This window comes from Chrysemys picta, chromosome 7 (genome assembly GCF_011386835.1).
Source record: "Chrysemys picta bellii isolate R12L10 chromosome 7, ASM1138683v2, whole genome shotgun sequence".
Lineage (NCBI taxonomy): Eukaryota > Metazoa > Chordata > Testudines > Emydidae > Chrysemys > Chrysemys picta.
In genome coordinates this window covers 75342910-75361020 of record NC_088797.1, presented here as the reverse complement: position 1 = coordinate 75361020, position 18111 = coordinate 75342910, and the positions used below count along the sequence as shown (strand labels likewise).

At 39.2% G+C, this 18111-nt stretch overlaps 1 protein-coding gene across 3 annotated transcripts in view; it reads left to right on the top strand.

The window, feature by feature from the left end:
• SHLD2 (shieldin complex subunit 2) overlaps positions 1–16071 on the top strand; it is a 67839-nt gene extending 51768 nt beyond the window's left edge. For 2 of the 3 annotated variants that reach the window (XM_024106952.3, XM_042854682.2), the window contains 4 exons: positions 246–452; positions 2281–2515; positions 12203–12318; positions 13848–16071. In XM_024106952.3, the coding sequence (XP_023962720.2) occupies positions 246–452; positions 2281–2515; positions 12203–12318; positions 13848–14020 (731 nt within the window). In that variant the 3' untranslated portion in view covers positions 14021–16071. Of the gene's footprint in view, positions 1–245; positions 453–2280; positions 2516–10947; positions 11110–12202; positions 12319–13847 lie in introns of all 3 variants that reach the window. The other variant, XR_010589216.1, reaches the window with a different exon arrangement.
• Positions 16072–18111: the final 2040 nt, after the last annotated feature.

The following is an 18111-nucleotide window of genomic DNA, read 5'->3' as shown; positions in this document are numbered from 1 at the left end:
CTTACATTTTATAGTGAAACCTGAGAGTCTGATGCAATCAATTTGATCCAGGAACTGAGTTTTTAAGAAAAATGCCAACTATTATGAGACTTATGATACAGTTGCGATAGCAGACAACACTGAGCACGTCATTCTGTTTTATTAAGGACTCTCATAGGTGTTTGCAGCTTTCTACAAGTATTAACCATAGCATGGAAGTTAACTCAATGTCTTGCATCTTTATTTGTTCTTGCTTTATTTTTCAGATCACATATGGGAATTTAAATATCTACTTGCCCAACGTAGTTCTATTTCAGGTGACATTGAACTGCACACAACTCCATGGTCATCCTGTGAGTGTCTGTTTGATGATGATAAAAGGGCAGTTGAATTTAAAGAGAAGTTTCAAAAAAGTGAAAAGTCTCTCATGAAAATGACAAATCTGTTAACACACCTGGAGGGAAAATGTTCAGGTGAGATTGTAATCCATAGTTCTTTGTTGACTACCTATTTAAGTGAGAGACACATTGCTAAGCAGGAAAGCTGATTATATTTATGACCATTAACAGTGTTTTCATTAAAACCAGATAGACACAGCTGGCTGTAGGCCTGAAATTGTGTGTCTTGGAAGCAGTTGCTCAGTATCCCAGCCAAAGTGTGAATGCAGCCTTCATTCAGAAGGCATATAGATGACCTGTGAAGGGGAGCAGAATAAAAACAGCTTGGATTAAATGTTTTAATATCGCCATCTACTCTCCACTGTAACATTTTTTTATTGTGAGGATAATTAACCATTGGAACAGCTTTCCAAGGAATGTGATAAATTCTCCATCACATGAAGTCTTTAAATCAAGTTTGAAATCTGTCTAAAAGATATGCACTGGTTCAATAAAAATTACTGGGGCAGGTGTAGGACTACTAGATGAGGTTTTTTGGCCTGTATTATGCATTATGGTCCTTTTTCACTTTAAAAACTATGTAAACCCCAGGAGCAGAACAAAACAGACATTTTCTCTTAGAGCATAGGATGGACTCCTATGTCTGTGTATAGTCATTCAACAAAACTGTGCTGGAAGAACATTGTTGAGGATGCAAAGTCAAGTGTTCAGAAGATAGGAAATGAAAGAATTATAGTTTCCTGTGCACTCTTGTGTGTGTGCATTATGATATAGCTTTTAATTATATTGCTACAAACTGTGTTTTCTGCAGGACGCCTCTCTGGTTCAGTGCACAGGCTGGATAAGGCGCTTGTTCAGTATTTTTTTTTTATCCACATCAATAACCAGTTGTTTTCCATTGCTTGTAACTGTGATCACTTTTAACAGTTCAGCCATTTTTGGGAACTTAAGTAATGAAAATAGGTAGTTTTGCTAGTATATTTTTTGAAATGACATTTTGAACAAATCTAACGCCTTTGAAGTTTGAATCACAGACTTAAAATGTGGCGGGGCATAGTCCTGAGGTTCGAGAGGTGTCTTTTTTGCTGTACCCATGACAATCTATCCAGATTTGGTTAAGTTATAAGCTGTGAAAAATCACCATTTACACATACACAGTAGGACTTGTTTAACATTTAGGCAAAGCAAATGCTCCTCCTGCTCCTGCTCCCCTCCATCAAACTGTCCTTTGATGCTATAAACTTTTGGTGTATCATAGCATCCTGTTTCCCCATTTTCTGTTGTTGTACCTGCCATAGAAAGTTTTATGTTTCCAGGTTTACTTACCAAGACATCTCTATACACCTCTACCCCGATATAACGCTGTCCTTGGGAGCCAAAAAATCTTACCGCGTTATAGGTGAAACCGCGTTCTATCGAACTTGCTTTGATCTGCTGGAGCCTGCAGCACCCTCCCCCCGGAGCGCTGCTTTACCGCATTATATCTGGTCGCGTTATATTGGGGTAGAGGTGTATCTGAGAAATGTTTGAATAATCCCTGGTACTGTTATAATCAGAGAACATCTGAGCTATTATGATGTATTGCCTATCTGATCTCTAAGTCTGGTTGTTGTTGTTTTTTAAATATTGGCCTCTATCACAGTAATATTTAAGCACATACGTCATTACTTTCAGATTTATTTTTCTTTATCATAATGATTTCATCGCTGAGGAAATCATTCTTTGTAAAGCAAGTCAATATGCAGTTCCAAAAAGATAAAGTAAATCTCAGGTTATTGTTATGCTATTTATACACAGTTTTTGTTTGGAATCAGTTGAGCTATATCTTCTTGTTACTGCTATCTATGATATTATAAAATACTAAGATGGCACAAAATTTGATCTAATCCTTTTGTTTTCGTAGGAGTGATTCAATTGAAAGCCCATGTCTTAGACTTGAAGTTTACCATTGCTACTCCCCAGTACAGGCAATTCATCTTAGATGCTGACACTTCATTAGAATGTATTTTGGCTTCTCTTCCTATGATCATCTATTCTGGTTGTGCAAAATGTGGGTTGGAACTACAGACCGATGAGAACAAGATCTACAAGCAGTGCCTTAGTTGCTTACCATTTAACAAAGTGAGAAAGTTCTACAGGTAAATCAAATAAGAAACTAAGACCAGTAAAACAATGTTTAGTATTAAAGAGAGAGATTTAAAATATGTTGAATAACCATAATAAATTTCATGTAAATTTGGCTTCACATACATTAACATTATGAATGGAAATATGTTTTATTCCTTACTATACTTCGTGTGCTCTTTAAGAAATAGCATTTTCTGGTGGTCAGAGCACATTTCTGGGACTCAAAAGGCAGTTCTGTTCCTGGCTTTGCCACTGACTTTTTGTGTGACATAGGATGAGTCCTGTAACTTCATTTTGCCTTAACTTCCTCGCCAGCAAAATGAGATGATAATACTTATCTTCTTCAAAAACAATATTAGGTTTACTACATTTGTGTTTGTAAAGTACATTGGATGGAAAACTTTCCAGAATGCAAAGTATCCTTATGTGTTATATTATTTTTATCATTACTTAAAGGTTATATTCCATCTTTAAATAATCCATCATAATTTGTTAACTCCCATTTAATGTGATGAAGGGGTAGTAGTGATTTTTGGGGGTTACTGTAACACTGGACTGGGATCAACGAGGATCCTGGTCCTAGCGCTTATGTGAGAACCCAAGAAATCCATTTGACCATGTCATGCCTCAGTCTAGCTTTCAAATTTGGTGAAAGCAGAACCTCATCCTGAAACGAGATATGCCATCTAATTTAAACTAAGAGGGACAAAAGGCAAAAAACCCTGCATCTTTCCAATTGATTGCATAGGAAAGAACAGGCATACCGTAATGAACAGCAGATGGCAGTATGAGATAGGCTGTGCAAACCCTTGGATTTATAACAAGTTAAAGCAAACTTAAGCCTCATCATTTGATTTAACAACATAATTATTAAATGTAGAGATCATTATTTGTTTTAAATAATTTATTATTTCAAATACTTATTTACCTTTACCTTGTTTGCAAAGTGGATTTAGCATAGCATGCATATAGTACAGGTGAATTCTGAGGCAATGTGCATAAAGTCTGGCATATAATTTACTTTTACATATAACTCCTTATTTTCCTAAATTATCCTAACTTGCTTTATAATGAGATGGAACAGGGAGTGTGGTGATTGAGTACCAGCAAATAAAGCAGTAATGTCTTACTCAGTAATAGCTCACACAGCAATTAACATAAGAGCCCCTTTTATTGATAAGGTAATATTAGCTTGGTCTTTGGAATTATCCCCTACTCAATAAATACCAGGGGATTAGTTTTTGTAGTATTAGAGATTTTAGTAATTATTATTTTGTTATTTTCTGAGTGCTGACAGCGTGCTTAGGACTGTATTAAATAATCATAGATGACAGCATGATCCCCTTCCCCAAAGAAAGCATACAACCAGAATTAGTCACGGACAATACAATGTGAACATACATGGGTACAGTCCTGCCTACTAATGTGAGCTACACAAGTGGGGAACAGACACTGCACACCATAGTATATGGCTAGAGGGGGGCAGGGAGTCTAGCCAGTCCCAAACTGTCAGACTATACCCCCTAGAGCTGTAGTGTGCCAGCACCTGCAATTAGGTAGGTCCCTCCCGTAGCACTCAAGAGGATGGTAGAACAGTACCCTGCTGCTTGGGTGCTGAAGTAGTAGGACATCATCTGTACCGTCTCTTCTTTATGTAACACTGTGACGGGGTGGACTAGGCCCAGAGGTCCCCTGCTGGAGGCCTCTGGGTCCAGCCACACCCTATCCCAGAGAGGAGCCAGCAGAGAAGTCCTTCAAATGACCTATAGGTGTTGAAGGGAATAAGCCAATGAGAGAGGCTTCAGGGAGCAGCAAATCAGGCCATATAAAAGGAGCTGCAGAACAGAGCAGTATTCAGTTGCTGCCTGGAGCTGGAGGAGAGAGGATTGTGTTCCTGGCTGGCTGAAAGAGCAACAGGACCATGGACAGCTGAGGCTGGGCAGGGACTAGGGGAGATAAGAAGGAGCTCTTGGTTGGCTGCTGGGTCTGAGCCCAAGACACTTGCCAGCAGGAACTGGGGGAGCTAAGAAGGACCTCCTGGCTGGCTGCTGGGACTGAGTAAGGACTGAGCTCAGGGAGAGCTGCAAGAAGACAGTGTCTCCAGGGAGGATGCTTTGGGGTTACAGCTCCCATACCAGGGCCGGGACAAGGGGAAGACCGTATACCCCGGAAGGGGTTTGTTCTGTTTCACCTATAGACAGTGTGAGTGACTCAGCCAGAGGGCTGAATTACTGAAAAACTGCCTGAGAAACCACTAACAGGAGTCACCATAAACTGAAAGATTGCAGACACACCTGACCAGAAGGAGGCGCTTGCGGAAGGTGGGTGCTGCCCCGTTACAAATACGGATAAGGATTTGGCATTATTTCTTTAATAAAAGACATAACAAGAATACCGAAACCAAACTAGTCCAAACCTTTGAGGAAAATACATAAATTACCAGTTGCATAAGTTAAAATCCATATGAAGCAGCCATCAGTCAGTCACCCTACCTTATAATAAAGCCAAGCCTACCTGCCTACTGTAGATACAGAAGAAAACAAGTGTGCACATGACCAGTCCTGGAATAGGTCTGGGGCACATGGGAGGAGATTGCGTCTGTAAGATGTTAATAATGCTCATTTTGTTCTTGTACAGTTCCTGACCTTCAATTTGTATATCTCAGAATTGCTAGTAGGGGATTTTCAGAAGAGGCCTGTAACTCTGGAATTTGCTTCCCACCTTTGCTGTAACCCAGGCCAAATATTATGACTTTCAGGGCACATCGCAAAGCTTATCTGTTTACTCAGTGTTTTCCTATGAGCATGAATTAAATGAAAAAGGTTTGGTTTTGTTCAGCAGGGAGAGATTTCTTTTAACATTGTTGACATTTTATCGGAGGAAATTTTTTTTATATTTTTCAACTTGTTGTAAGAGCATGAAAGAAATATGGTAAATTTATGATATAAATTAAAATAAATAAGGTGTCCCTGCCATGGAAATTTTAACTTTCTCTTTTCAAGATGAGCATACAGGACATCTGTTTAACCTCTCACCCAAGGCTGGCACAAATGATGGTGAGACAATCTCCTAGAGTTGCATTGTATAGCAGTTCCTGAGTCTGAGCCTTTACGTGGACCTTGAACCCATAACTTTTTATAAAGAGTAGTGTGCATCTAATGTTTTCACATTGACATTCTGGATTTTGGTGTTCTAGTAAAACATCCTGCATATCTTAATAGCAATTCCAAGTTGCGTGTTGTAACACTACTTAGTGCATGCTAACAAGAGATGTCTCTTTCCCCGGATTCACCAGAGAGAGATCTCATCTAAATGAATGAGATCCAATTTATTAACAAAACATGTTGTTCTCATTCTATTTCCCTATTTTTGTAAGAGCATGAAATGTCAAAATTTGTTCCATTTAAAATAGTTAATATTAGTGATTGAGATCAAGTAACATTTCTTTCTCCTCAGCCCACTGAATCATGTCCCCCATGACTTTTTCAGAAGGTTATTTAAAGCTGTTTGCATGAGAGTGTTGTAAATTCAGCATGATTGGTGGTTCCAGAAACAGAATTGCTCCTTGCACCTTTTTTGGGAGTCAATTTTTTATAATCTGCATGTTGTTTGTACTTTGTTACATGAAGAGTTCTAATATGGATCATCTGTGACCTTTAAACGGGTCTCACTTTAACTAATTCATATTCATAATCTTAAACACTTTCACTAATTTTTAGGGCATAATTAGGAATAAGATATAATATCTCATAGTACATTTGCTTGTGTTTCTGGTGTCTCACAAAGCAAGGGAAATGTCTAATTTGAAATAGCATCTGATTTTGATTCAGGAGCAGCGCAAAAATTACAGCTGATGAGCTAACTGTTTTAATATCTTAACAAATACATCATTATCCCTGGAATTATAAAATATTTTGACCGCCTCAGCTAGATTTTTTTTTTCCTTTTAAATGTTTAATCTTTATTTATGAAATGCAACCATGATCTGCCTGAGCCCAGGTTTATTAACCTTTCAGGCATGCTATAAAGCTCATATTTCCCCCCTGTTGACTTAGGCCGTACATGGCCTAGGCTGAGGTAGCTATTACGGTGTTTATATATAAATATTTGTTTAGATTTTTAATGTAAGAACCAAGAGCCCACTGAATGGGTACCTACAGTTGTATTTTAAAAATTCAAATAAATAAATAAATAAATAATAAAAATAAACCAGATTCCTTCTGGGCTATGGTTACAATGGCCCAGAAAAAATATTGTCAACTAAGGGAGATTAGAAAGAATAGTAAACTATTCATACAATCATGCCTCTTTTGGATTTCAAAGGTCACAATGTTATTTCTTTTCTTCCTCTTTCCATGTTTTTATCCCAGATATCTACCCTTTTGCATCCCTTCCTTATACTTTCTTTATGGAGGAGGATGTAATAGTGTTTCCTTCAAGTGGCACACAGCTGTATTTTCTTTATCTATAGCTAACAGCACTTTGTTAATTAGAAAGAACACTGTAGTGCCAGTAATAATGAGCAAACAGATTCCCAGTGTACAGAGAATTATACACACAATGTCTGTTTTAGTTCAAGGGGGTTATATGCTTTAGTCCGCAGGGGTTTCTTTAAATGAAGTACACACAGCATCATACTGTTTTGGCCCAGCAAACTTGTATATGTTGTATACTGCCGTGGAGAGCTGGAATTCTGGCAGCATTTAAGGATTAGAGAGTATTCTGGCAACATGGAATGAAAATACCCAGTTTCCCAGTACCTGCCTATCTGTACCAGTAGTAAATTTTAGGGGTATTTTTAGATAGCATGTTTGACTCGATAGAGGTGGCTATATATACTCTCTCCATGGTCACCAAATTGTAGCTGGATATCTAGTTTGCAGTGGGTTAAAGTAGCTATATTAGAAAATATAGTACTTGTGCAAAAGAGATTAATTACAGATCAGTATTTTCTGTGGTATGCTACTGTAAATAAAAATGGACATAGGCTATGTCTACACTACCAGCTAGGAGTGCGATTCCCCTGCTCACTTACACATACTTTCACTTATTCTCATTGTGCTGGCCATGCTGAGTACATAATCACCTAAAACTGGTGGGTATGAATGCGGTGTGGCTAAGCTGGTCCTCTGCCGCTACCCGTGCTATCGTGACTACATTGCTATTTATATTTGAGTTGGCTCTCATCGAGCTAGCTGAAGTACCGGTATGTGTATGTGAGCAGGGGAATCCCACGCATAGTTCAGAGTCATAGCCATTGTGTCAGGCACCAAACAGAAGGTTGAATTGAGAGTGACAGATATTTGAAAAAAATTACTACTAGGTATTACAATAAGATGTTTATTTTTATTAAACCGTGTAAGACCCTTTGAGTGAAGTTAGATGACATTGGGAAGAAAGTCTCTGAATTAAGAACCTGAGGCCATAAGCAGAACCCAAGCAAATGTAAATGTTTTCCAAGTGCCCCATTTGATCCACTACAGGCTTTTTCTGCAATCTATTTTATACTGTGGATTGCAAAAGTTTTAAGTTTTGTCCAGAGCCAGTCTAAACAGAAATCTACCTAAGTTTGTTAACTCACATGCCCTGAGAATCCCCAGAATGATGAGGCAGCAAGACTCACCCCATAAAGTGTTATGGATACAATTTGTAAGAAAGATACCATGCAAAAGACAATATTTTGCATTTCAGAGGTCTAAAATGAAATCATTTCTGGCTTATCTCTGATGTGAAGGGTTTTTGCAGTTAAGCAGTTTCTCCAGGAGATTATTTGAATTTATTAGGAAATCCAGTGGACAGTTACTTATTTCCATATCTTTGGAGGAAATAAACTATATTTGTTGAATGCTCACAATTTCATAGAAGATGAAAAATCCAAGACTAAATCTGATGCAGAACAGAATCACCTCTTTTTTTGTTACTTTTGCCTTGGGTAGTGCTTTACTTTCATTATCTTAAAAAAGTATCCCCCAATTAGGTTTTTCTCATCTTTTGTGATTTAAAAAAACAACAACCTGGAAATAAATCCAGCTTCTCTGCAGTCTTCTTAACCCCTTTGATTTACCACTTTACAGTCTCATGGTCCACAGACCCTTGCTTCTTACTTATGATGCACTAAAAGAATTTCTTGTTTATCTTTATATCTCTAGGTATTTATTCACATTTCTTCTTAATCGACATCTTAGCTAATAAAGTTTATGTTCCTTTCTTTTAGCTGATTATATGAACTTTGATCTCCTAACTCTTCCCTTCAGGCAACTTTAACTAACTTCCTCATTTTTTAAAAAAGACCTGAAGCACCAGGTCTAGGTATGTTCCCCTGAAAAGGTATCTAAATTAATTATATTGCAGTCAAGTTGTGTGAGTGGCATTTCTTGAAGCCACTAATAATTACTTACACTTATATATGACACCTTATATATGTCCAAGGATGACAAAGTGAGATCTAAACTAACTACACTGAAATGCAACCACCTCTTCTGAAGTAAAAGTTTGCATCTGTTCAACAACAATTCTCCATAAGAGCTCAGGGAATTGAGTATACAGGCTCCAGTTAAAACTACTGGGAGAATCTTGAGTAAGGAGAATAGCATTACCCAAATTAGAATTTAGCCAGGACACCGTGGTTACTAAAAGTACCACCAGATTATTGAAGACCACATGTGATCAGGGCCTTGATTTTTATCTGTCTAATCCAACAGATTTCAGCAGCACAGGGATAATATCACCAATACCACTTTCTGTAACGTATCAGAGGGGTAGCCGTGTTAGTCTGAATCTGTAAAAAGCAACAGAGGGTCCTGTGGCACCTTTGAGACTAACAGAAGTACTGGGAGCATAAGCTTTCGTGGGTAAGAACCTCACTTCTTCAGATGCAAGACTTCTCTGTTGCTTTTTACTTTCTGTAACTACTCACTAACTTCTTAGAGGTCTCCTATCTTAACTATTTACCAGGACTGTCCATGTTTAGATAATGAGATCTGATCCAAAGAAATATGGCTACGACCCTAAGTGTTTAGCAGATGGTGTGTCAAAGAATTTGCCCATAGACAGGGCTTTGGCGTGGAGATGCAGGTTTTTGCCTGGGGCTGGAGTGGAGCCGGAGCACAGCTCCAAAGTCCTGCCCATAGTGAAGATGTCCCAGCCACAATCAACTTCTCTACTTGCTGCAGAAATGTTAAACGTTAAGCATTAAAAGGTAGTGCAGTTTGGTGCATTTTCTTCTTGTATTACCTGCTCAGTTATTATATTAATAGTGATAACAGCTAAACATACCCCAAATAGGATGCAACACACTGGAGCTATGGAAATCTGCCATTCTTACCTTGTACCTCATCTGTGTTTGCAGATCTCTTCTATGGAAGTGACTCCTTCCCTTTCTCCTATCTCCCTCATGCCATCCTAGTAGGGTGGCCCCTGAGATGTGGGCATATCCATTGTAAAGACCCAGACTTGGAATGATTTTGTGCCTGCCTTTTATTCATTTATTTATATAGATTTAAAATGATTAAAAATGCACTTATCCAAGGCTCTGGATGCGTATCATAATTAATGATACAATACAGTGAAACTCCAGCAGCATTAAAGTATTCATTCCAACAAGGAGTCAGACAGACACCTAAAAAACGTAGGGTTGACGTTCAAATTTATTATTGATTTGACTTGGAATTATCTACATTGTCTATCTAATATTTGCCTGAACAAAAAAAGCTATATATATTTCTTTGTTAGCATTATACTTATTAATATCCGCATGTGATAGCTGGTGTCATTATCGATTAATTATTCCTTTGGCTATTTCTCAAATCTCTTTTATAGTGAATCCTGCAATGTCCTTAGTTCTTGTCAGTGTTTGTTGGGAACTCTACTAGAGAGAGATGCAATTGGTCAGTCTTTGTGTAGTCTTATGGGCTTTGGACTTGCTTATTAGAGTGACGAACTCTTAGTTTTGCTGTGAACACATGGACTTCCGAGAATCAGTTTCTTGATGCTTATCCTGTTGACACCGATAAGCTACATTGCGATGTCCGCACCAAAAAGGAGACATAATATGGGACAAAGATCCAAAATGTGAGCAATTAAAATATATTAGAAAAGGGAAAAAATTGATTTTAGATGATTGATTGGGAGAGTGAGGATCAGTCTCTAAATGTGGGATTGTTATTTTCTGTTTCTTTAGATCTGATGATAAAAGCTTTCTGTGGCTGACGTGTTATTTACTTCAAATAATTAATTTTAGTTTGTGACAGTTAATAGAGAAAAATAACTTTTAAAGATTTTTAAATTGTCATGGGCTCCAAGAGTAATATCAAAAACTGATAAAACTATAAATTAATTAGAACGTAGTGTTCTATTTTCATTATTTATTAATTTTTATTTATTTCTGAAATAGAAACATATGACTCTTTCTCTTTGATACTGCAATTTATTCTTAATTGATTAGAAATTTCAGCAGGGGGTCTGAAGCGACTGCTAAGCTGCCAACAGGTTCTGCTAGCTTAATTGCTTGCATACAGAGAGTACGCTGATTAGGCTGAACCACTGGTCAAGGGTCTGGAGTTAAAAGCAGAGAATGTCCTTCGCTCCTGAAATGCCATAGCTTTAGGTACTTGAGTATATTTGTTTTTGCTATAATTTAATTGTAAATCATGTGGCAGGAATGGTGGGCACACTTGTGCACTCTTATGCTCTCTCTCTCTCTCTCATACACACACACACACACACACACACATCTTTGATTCTGCTCATTCTTGGCATTAGAGAATTTAGCATTTCACCCTCTACTAAAAATACCTACACCTTTTTTTTTTTTTTTTTTAACCTCCAGAAAACAGTTAATGAAAACTGTTATGACTATATCTTTGCCAACTTACTTTGGAAACAAATGCCCTTTCTGTTTGTGGAGGTCAGGCCAAATGTTATCATTACTAAGGTACAATTTTCCTTTACTTAATGGAAGTTGTGCCTGCTAAAGATGGCAGTTTTTGGCCCAGTGTGAATAACTCATGTTAATACATTAATCGAAACAGAAAGTTGAAATGCCAACGGCTGTAGTGCATTCTCTGAGTGATGAAGGGAAATAGTCATTTCCCACTGGATCACAGAACTATCAGTTCTCCTGGCATCTTCTTAAGGAATCTTAATCTCAAGACTAAGGTTTTGAGCTTGAAGAATGTGTCAGATGCTCAGCCTGGTGCAAATCAGTAGAGCCCTACAAATCTGTGGATATTTGCTTTATATCCATGGTTATCCGCAGACCATGTTTGTGGATCGCGGATTAGATGCAGATACAAATTTTGTATCCGCGCAGGGCTCAAGATATCAGCTGAGTTCCATGGCTTCATCTGAGGGTCTGGCCCTAAACATGTTGTATGGGGCAATTTTCATTTTCTTTCAAACTAAAGCACAGATTACAAACAGCATAAATCTATCCCTATTTTCTAAAATCACAGCTTGGTTGATAATTCTGTGGCATCATCATGCACAGTCATTAGAGAATCCATTAAACTGTCAGGCACAGATTCCTGATCTGCAGGTTGGCAGAAATTGAGAGCATAAAAGAGATTTACCAGATCAATAATATTAGGTGAATAAAGGCAATATTATATTTAATTACCTTGACCATAAATTTTGTTTCTGCTGCAAAAATAAAACCATTTCAAATGCAAGCATTTATGGGAATCTGTTTTCTTATTTAGACCAGCCCTGATGACTGCAGAAGACAAAGGATGTGAGATTTGTATTCAAGTGGTGTCAGAGTTGATGGAGAAAATATTCCTTAATATTCCTGCAGACTGGCTGAACAGATTCATAGGTACTGTACCATACATTCTTTGTTAGAAAAACAATCAATTGCAGCACAGAACCAGAAACACTTAACTGAAACAAAGTTATAGTTACTGCCCATACACACCAGAGGCCAGGACATTTATCTGGTTTGGTATGATGTTTCTGATGTTTTATGTAACATGTAGCTTTAAAAGAATTGCATATGTTTCATGTTCCACTGTGGATTTGTCAGACATTTATACTTAATTCCCAAACATTATTAGTCTGGAGTTAAGTTTATAAACATTGATCAATTGTTCAGAATCCTGAAGGCAAATATTGTAATTGTCACAAAAGACAAATGTGAGACATCTAGGAAGTTCAGAATAGAATTTAGGTAACAGGAGGTATTGTGAGATGATTATTTATAACTAAGACTACATTTTAGTCACGGATATTTTTAGTAAAAGTCGCGGACAGGTCATGGGCAGTAAACAAAAATTCACGGCCCGTGTCCTGTCTGTGACTTTTACTAAAAATACCAGTGAATAAAACTTGTGAGAGGCTGCCTGGGGGCCCCAATGGTGCTGGGATAGGGCGGCCTGGCTGCTTGGGGGGGATCTGGCAGCACCGCACGGCCCAGGACCTGTGTTGGTTCTGGGGGGTTCCCAGCCAATGGGAGTTGCAAAGCCAGCGCTCTGGGTGGAGGCAGCCCACAGAGCTGCCTGGTCACGCCTCTGTCTAGCAGCTGAGCAAGGGGAATATTGCCACTTCCGGGGAGTCCCCCAGGCAAGCGCTGCCCAGAGCCCACCTCACTTTGTCTGGTGCCCCAATCCATTGGCCCCTCCCACACCCAAACTCTGCTGCTGGGGCGGTGGAGGCCCAAGACTGCTCCAGCAGCGAACAGTGCGCCTGGTGCAGGGGCTGCTTGAGCTGCCCCTGAGCTAGATGCACCGGCCCCTGCAGAACTCACGGAAGTCATGGAATGTCACGGAATCCATGACTTCCGTGACCTCTGTGAAAAACTCACAGCCTTATTTATAACTTTACATAGCTCAATACAGTTATTACCTGGGGGGGGGGGGGGGGGGTGTGTCTCTCTCTCTCTCTCTCTCTCACTTTCTCTGTGTGTGTAATGTATGCATATGGATTTATCTCAATTTTTAAAAATAACTGCCATAGTTTCAGAATGTATATAATTGCAAATGTTGGTGTCTTGCTGAGAATTCCCGTGTTGCTGACATATCCTCAAAGTAGACTTCCTGCTTGGGAGCTGCTATAGGGTAAGTCACAGGAATTGTAGTTTAGCTTATGAATGACAGGCTCAGCAAATCAGAAGGTGTTCAAAACTCTTCGAAGAAAAGGTATACTTTTTTAATTACTAAATTAATTATTCAACTTTGTTATTCAAATGCTGAGCGGTATTTCCTGCGTTTTATCCCTTCCAGGGAGGAGATCTAATTTGAGAATGTGACATTACAATGGCAGCTTTTGGGGGCTTGGAGGAAGAACTTAAGTGTAGATGTTAGCATGATAACAATGAAGTATAACTGGTTGGTTCACTGTCTTTTGCAGTGCCTCCCTCAGATACAACCTATGGCATGATAGTAGCAGACCTGTGCCACTCGCTGCTAGCAGACACCAAAGCCTCCTATCTGTTGGACATTAGAAGCCATTTTGTGCTGGATGAAAACAGCTATCCTTTGCAACAGGATTTCTTTCTGCTGGATTTCCATCCTGATCTCTGAAGCCCTGTCCTCACAGTGACTGATTAACAGAGACCTTATGGACAAGCAGATTGCAAAAAAAGAGAAGAAAAATTAATTATCTCATGGAAGGAAGCTGTAAAAAAACACAATGAAAAGGGTTTTTATCTTTACTTTGTACCAAAAGCTAAAGGACTAAAAATGAAAATCCACCAATTGTATATATTGCTTCTGTAGTATTTTATGAATTGTCATATAGTGATTTTATATCTATATTTTAAAGATTTTGCATATATCTTTATTTAAAAATGATTTCACCAATGTTTTCTCCTTGTCTTCCTCTTTTCTCAGCCCCTTCAGAAAAGTCTTCTGGTGTTGATAGACAGTGAAGTCTTATGAACATTGGCAGAGGAGAGGGAAGCCATTATTCTGTAGTATGGTCTTAGTTGTAAGATACTCTGTTTTCGTTATTTCTTACGTCTTTTCTTTGGTTCCCCTCCTCTGTCCTGCAGATAGCAGAGCCTTCTTCATTTTCTCCCAGCAATATTGTCTTGTCTCTGTTCCACCAGAACACTTTCTCACTCAAGAATCCCAATTTCTGAGCCCATCATACAAATTGTGTAGCTAGGGACTGATCTTCACACACAAGTCACACTGGTTTAACTAAAACTGATATTAAAAACTTGTTGAGTTAAACTGCTGCAAACCCCTTAAATTGACTTAACCCTGGTATATATTGATTTATCTTAAGTTGGCAAGAAGTTGAATGAAGCCAAATCAATATAAGCCAGATTTCTATCTCATTAACAGTGTCCATGCAGGGTTTTGCACCAATTTAAATGGATTTAAAAACACATCTTCAGTTAAATTTTGGCTCACCTTTGCATGCAGACTGGGCCTAAAGCGAATATACAGAAATCATGAGTTGACTACCATCTGGTCCACAGTTTCACTGCTGGAGGGGCTGATCGAGCCAGTCTGTGTATGGATAGTTCTATGTGTGGCCTTAACAATTTCCCCATGTTTAGTATTTAAGAGAAATCTTGTCTGAGCACAGGATTGGTAACGAGCAACTCCTGAGTTGTAATTCTGGCTTTGTCATTTACTACTTCCGTTTTCTTGGACCAGTCATTTAACCCTCTACCTTGTTTGTACCTTCAGCTCTAAAATGGGATGACCTCTCAGGAATGTCATGAGGATCAGTTAATGTTGGTAAACCACTGAGAGAGCAAAAAGTGCTGCCCAACACTTCCCAATCTTATCCAAGTATAGACCTTTTCCATCTTTGTTTTGCTGTAGTCATCTCCTCTCTGTATCAAGCCCATTTTAGTTGGTTCTTATCTCATTGTGTTATTGTGTTCATATTGAGTTTAAAAAGTTTACCTTGCAAATTAACTATGAAGCATCTTATGATACAAAAGTAGGCTGAAATTCTAATCGTTCCTTTCCTGAAGAATCTCTCATCTGGTGCTTGCAGACCTGCCCGTCATAGTTTTAACTGCTAATTCAACATCTATTACTACAAATCAAATAAATTCCTTCATGCACAACTATATATGCATACCAGTTTTTTGGAAATTTCATCTTACTCCCTGGACATGCATGAGGGTGGTTCTGCAGAGCAAGCATTTGTGTATCTCTTGGATAGTAACATGGTTTTAACAAAATAGGGAATAAAGATTGTTATACTAAAACAGTAAATCAAGAGTTCTGCTAAACTTAAACGGATACATAAAGCAACAACCTGCTTATTAAGCCATATTTCTTGGCATCGCTGCCTATACAGTTGCCTGTAATAACCTGGATCTGCTGACCTTCAGGGCATACTACAAGGTGTAACCATTGGCTTTTCTGTGGAGGGAAAGTGTAAAGGGAGCTGACGTTGGGTTGGGGGAGGAGAAGTTCTGTTCTGAACTGAATTTTTTTGGGGAGCAGTTGAAGGGGTTAGCTTCTTGTTTCAGTTGTTGTTGTTGTTTGTTGTTTTGTTTTATTATTTTATTTTATTTATTAAGACCAAGGTGTAAAAAGCGCTAGATAGATGCCTTTTTGAGTACTTTTTATACATCAAAATAATAAACTATGCTTTCCTCTTTGCTGATTTGTATTGGCAATACATGCTTGTCATATCTTGTTCTGGGTTAGTTTTTCATGGCAGTTAAGCAGTTGTCACTTTGTGCCATTAAAAAACAAATTAGCATTTAAATGAAGATCATTAGTTAATATGTACCATCCTATGTTTTCTTAACAGTTAAGGACGGAGTTGGGGGTGGGGGAGGTATTTTATGCTCTCATTGTCTAAAGACCTCCGATATAGCCTGGAGTGACAGGTACATGTTTGTATTATAACTTTGTTACTCTAAGGGTATATCTACACTACGGGATTACTCCGAATTTACAGAATTCGATTTTGGGCAACCGATTGTATAAAGTCGAGTGCATGCAGCCACACTAAGCACATTAATTCTGCGGTGTGCGTCCTTGTACCGAGGCTAGTGTCGACTTCCGGAGCGATGCACAGTGGGTAGCTATTCCATAGCTATCCCATAGTTCCCGCAGTCTCCTCCGCCCATTGGAACTCTGGGTTGAGATCCCAATGCCTGATGGGGCAAAAAACATTGTCGCTGGTCGTTTTGGGTACAGCCTCACCCCTCCCTCCATGAAAGCAATGGCAGACAACTGTTTCGCGCCTTTTTTCCTGGGTGAACTGTGCAGACGCCATACTACGGCAAGCATGGAGCCTGCTCAGCTCAAGACAGCAATCATTAACATTGTAAACACCTCGCGCATTATCGTGCAGTTTATGCTGAACCAGGACCTGAAAAACCAGGAGAGGAGGAATCGGCTACGGCAGCGCGGCGACGAGAGTGATGAGGACATGGACACAGAATTCTCTCAAACCGCAGGCCCCGGCGCTTTGGAGATCATGCTGTTAACGGGGCAGGTTATAGCTGTGGAATGCCAATTCTGGGCCCGGGAAACAAGCACAGACTGGTGGGACGGCATAGTGTTGCAGGTCTGGGACGATTCCCAGTGGCTGTGTAACTTTCGCATGTGTAAGGGCACTTTCATGGAACTTTGTGACTTGCTTTCCCTTGCCCTGAAGCGCCAGAATACCAAGATGAGAGCAGCCCTCTCAGTTGAGAAGCAAGTGGCGATAGCCCTGTGGAAGCTTGCAATGCCAGACAGCTACCAGTCAGTCAGGAATCAATTTGGAGTGGGCAAATCTACTGTGGGGGCTGCTGTGATGCAAGTAGCCAAAGAAAAAAGAAGAACAGGAGTACTTGTGGCACCTTAGAGACTAACAAATTTATTAGAGCATAAGCTTTCGTGGACTACAGCCCACTTCTTCGGATGCATATAGAATGGAACATATATTGAGGAGATATATATACACACATACAGAGAGCATAAACAGGTGGGAGTTGTCTTACCAACTCTGAGAGGCCAATTGATTAAGAGAAAAAAAACTTTTGAAGTGATAATCAAGCTAGCCCAGTACAGACAGTTTGACAATAAGTGTGAGAATACTTACAAGGGGAGATAGATTCAATGTTTGTAATGGCTCAGCCATTCCCAGTCCTTATTCAAACCGGAGTTGATTGTGTCTAGTTTGCATATCAATTCTAGCTCCGCAGTCTCTCGTTGGAGTCTGTTTTTGAAGTTTTTCTGTTGTAATATAGCCACCCGCAGGTCTGTCACTGAATGACCAGACAGGTTAAAGTGTTCTCCCACTGGTTTTTGAGTATTTTGATTACTGATGTCAGATTTGTGTCCATTAATTCTTTTCTAAGGAAAAGGACTCTAAAAGACTTGGGAGGAAGGGTTGCATTCAGCTTTACTGCAGCAGCATTTGGTTAACCGCCAGGCTGTGCTGGCCAACTACAGTGTTCTCACCTGGGACAGGGTGACACCTTTCCTCATGACAACAGAGAGAAGCTTAAGGATATAATTAAGGACAGTCAGTGGATGGCCAAAATAGACTTGCAGGTGGAGACTGATGCCTCAGACACTGCAGAGAGGTTATAACCACCACAGTGCCCATGCACAGAGCATTGTGGCTGCAAGCATTAGGCATACTGAGAGAGGTACAGGCCACAATTGAGGATTTGTTCTTTGAAGTCTCAGAGTTCTTT